The sequence below is a fragment of the Penaeus vannamei genome, chromosome 18, assembly GCF_042767895.1.
Source record: "Penaeus vannamei isolate JL-2024 chromosome 18, ASM4276789v1, whole genome shotgun sequence".
Lineage (NCBI taxonomy): Eukaryota > Metazoa > Arthropoda > Malacostraca > Decapoda > Penaeidae > Penaeus > Penaeus vannamei.
This window is the reverse complement of record NC_091566.1, coordinates 34,652,958-34,655,457: the sequence shown is the minus strand read 5'-3', so window position 1 is coordinate 34,655,457 and position 2,500 is coordinate 34,652,958. Positions and strand designations below refer to the sequence as shown.

Genomic DNA, 2,500 nt, shown 5'->3' with positions numbered 1-2,500 from the left:
GAACGGAAAATAGATAAATAGACAGAAAATCGAAAATAGATAAACAAAACGAGAAGTGCAAATAGGTAAAGAAAAAAACATAGAAAATAACAACGAAAAAAAATATATAAAATAACAACGAAACAATAAAAATAAAAATAAATAAATAACTAAATAAATAAAGAAAAAAATATAAAATAACAACGAAACAAAACAAAAAGAAAAAAAAGAAAGAAAGAAAAAAATAATAAATAGAAATACACAATCCACATTACATTTGCGAGCCGGTGAGCTCTTCATTGGCACAATAGTTCGGCTTGATCGCGAACGGATAATTCGAGAAGTCCAGGTAGAAAAGCGGGTATTTTGGGTCATCCGGGTACCCGATCTCATCGAAGACGCCCCAGCGGAGTCTCGCCCACTCGTGCACGAAGGTCTTGTCTGGAGGAGGAGGAAGGGGGGTAGGAGGGGGTGGGGGTTACACGGCAGGGTAGGGTGGTGTATGTTGCATGTTGTTGTGTATGGATGCTGCATTTTCTTTTTGTCTTGATTTACTATAACTGTTATAAACCCACTTGGAGTACTGTTAACTATAATTATTATAAACCCACTTGAAATAACTTAACTATAACTATTATAACCTACTTGAAATACTATTAACTATAACTATTATAAACCCACTTGAAATACTGTTAATTATAACTTTTATAAACCCACTTAAAATACCGTTAACTATATCTATTATAAACCCACTTGAAATACTGTCAACTACGACTATTATAAACCCACCTAGAGTACTATCAACTATAACTATTATAAACCCACCTGAAAACCTACTTGAAATACTATTATCACCCACCTCGTCCATTTTTGCTGCACTATACCCACCCTAAACCCACTTAAAACCCGGTTATAATTCCCACTCCCCCCTGTCTTGCTGTACTGTAATCACAATAAACCAACTTTTAACACCATCATTACCCCCCCCCCTCCAGTCTTGCTGTACTAAACTCACCATAAATCCAGTTAAAACGCTAACCCCATCCCTCTAGTCTTGCTGTACTTAACCCACTTAAAACACCCTTATGTGTCCACTCCCTCCAGTCTTGTTGTACTAAACCCACCATAAAACCACTTAAAACACCATTATAACCCCTCCCCCTTCAGTCTTGCTGTACTAAACCCACCCTAAACCCATTTAAAACCCCATTATAACCCCCCTCCCCAACTCAAATCTTACTGTACCAAACCCACCACAAAACCACTTTAAAACACCATCATCACCCCCTATCCCCACCCCATCCCACCCCACCTACCTTACTCAACAACAAACAAACCTCCCCTCCCCCCACACAAGATCGTCCTTACCTCGAGGTCCCCACTTGGCTGCCTCAGTGTCGTCTGTCAAGTAGTCTGGCGTCAGGTGGATAAAACGACCAGGATCACCACAACCACCGGGCTGGTCTGTGTACGGCTGGTTGCCATAGACGGCGTTACTCTTGTCTACTCGGATGTCGCTGTCCTGGAGTGGTTGTGGTTGGTATTGTTGTTATTGTTATTATTGGTTGATTCTGTTGCTGTTGTTGATTAGTGTGTTGTAAAAGTGTTTTTGTTATTGTTGTTATTAATTGATTATTGTTGCTAATAATGTGCTATAAAATTTGTTGTTGGTATTGTTGTTATGAATTGATTCTGTTGCTAATAGTGTTGTAAAATTTGTTGTTGGTATTATTGTTATTGTTATCATTGATTCTGTTGCTATTTTTGATCATGTGTTGTAATAATTGTTGTTGGTATTGTTGTTATTGATTGATTCTCTTGCTGTTGATAGTGTTGGAAAAGGTGTTGTTGGTATTGTTATTATTGTTATTATTGATTAATTCTGTAGCTTTTATTGATAATGCATTGCAAACGTTGGTATTGGTATTGCTGTTACTCTTGCTTTGATGAATTTACTGGTATTCAATTATTCTTCCTGATGCATTGTTAAATTCGTTGTTATTGATAATGCTATTACTACTATATTGCTTATCGTTATTCATATTGTACTTACTAACATGAAAATTATCGTCATTGATACAGCTATCACTATTGCTGTGCTCTAAATAATTCTTACTAACACAGTTCTTACTATTCCATTGTAAAGAGTACCGTTATTCATACCATTCTTAGAACAACAGTAGACTCCAACTGCCCAACAACCCCAAGTGGAGGACACGCCCCCGTCCTACCTGGAAGTTCTCGGTGACGGCAACTTGGTCGTAGGGTGTTCTCGTCCAGGTCTTCGGCAGGAGGATCTTGACGTCCCTGAAGAAGGCCCTTTGGCGGGTGGCCTTGAACAGCACCTCGGAAGCCTCGCCGATCGTCTTCTGCAGGAGGAGGAGGAGGAGGGTCGGTGAGAGAGGGGGAAGGAGGGAGGGGGAGGATATGATTTTTTGGGGGAGGTTGATAAAACGTACTTTTTAAAATGTGATTCCCTCTATTTTGGTTTTCTTTTCTCCAGTTTTCTTCTGTCTTTGGC

General features: G+C 39.1%; 2 protein-coding genes across 2 annotated transcripts in view; both read right to left on the bottom strand.

Moving 5' to 3' along the window:
• Positions 1 to 2,500, bottom strand: part of LOC113818539 (calcium-activated chloride channel regulator 4A) — a 92,894-nt gene that overhangs the window by 35,521 nt on the left and 54,873 nt on the right. The window lies entirely within an intron of this gene.
• The window catches only part of LOC113818538 (calcium-activated chloride channel regulator 4A), a 21,069-nt gene that overhangs the window by 15,558 nt on the left and 3,011 nt on the right, over positions 1 to 2,500 (bottom strand). Inside the window, exons 3-5 of the mRNA XM_027370724.2 lie at positions 2,211 to 2,348; positions 1,348 to 1,501; positions 255 to 420 (exon numbers count right to left, since the gene is read on the bottom strand). Coding sequence (XP_027226525.2) covers positions 255 to 420; positions 1,348 to 1,501; positions 2,211 to 2,348 — 458 coding nt within the window. The remainder of the gene's footprint in view (positions 1 to 254; positions 421 to 1,347; positions 1,502 to 2,210; positions 2,349 to 2,500) is intronic.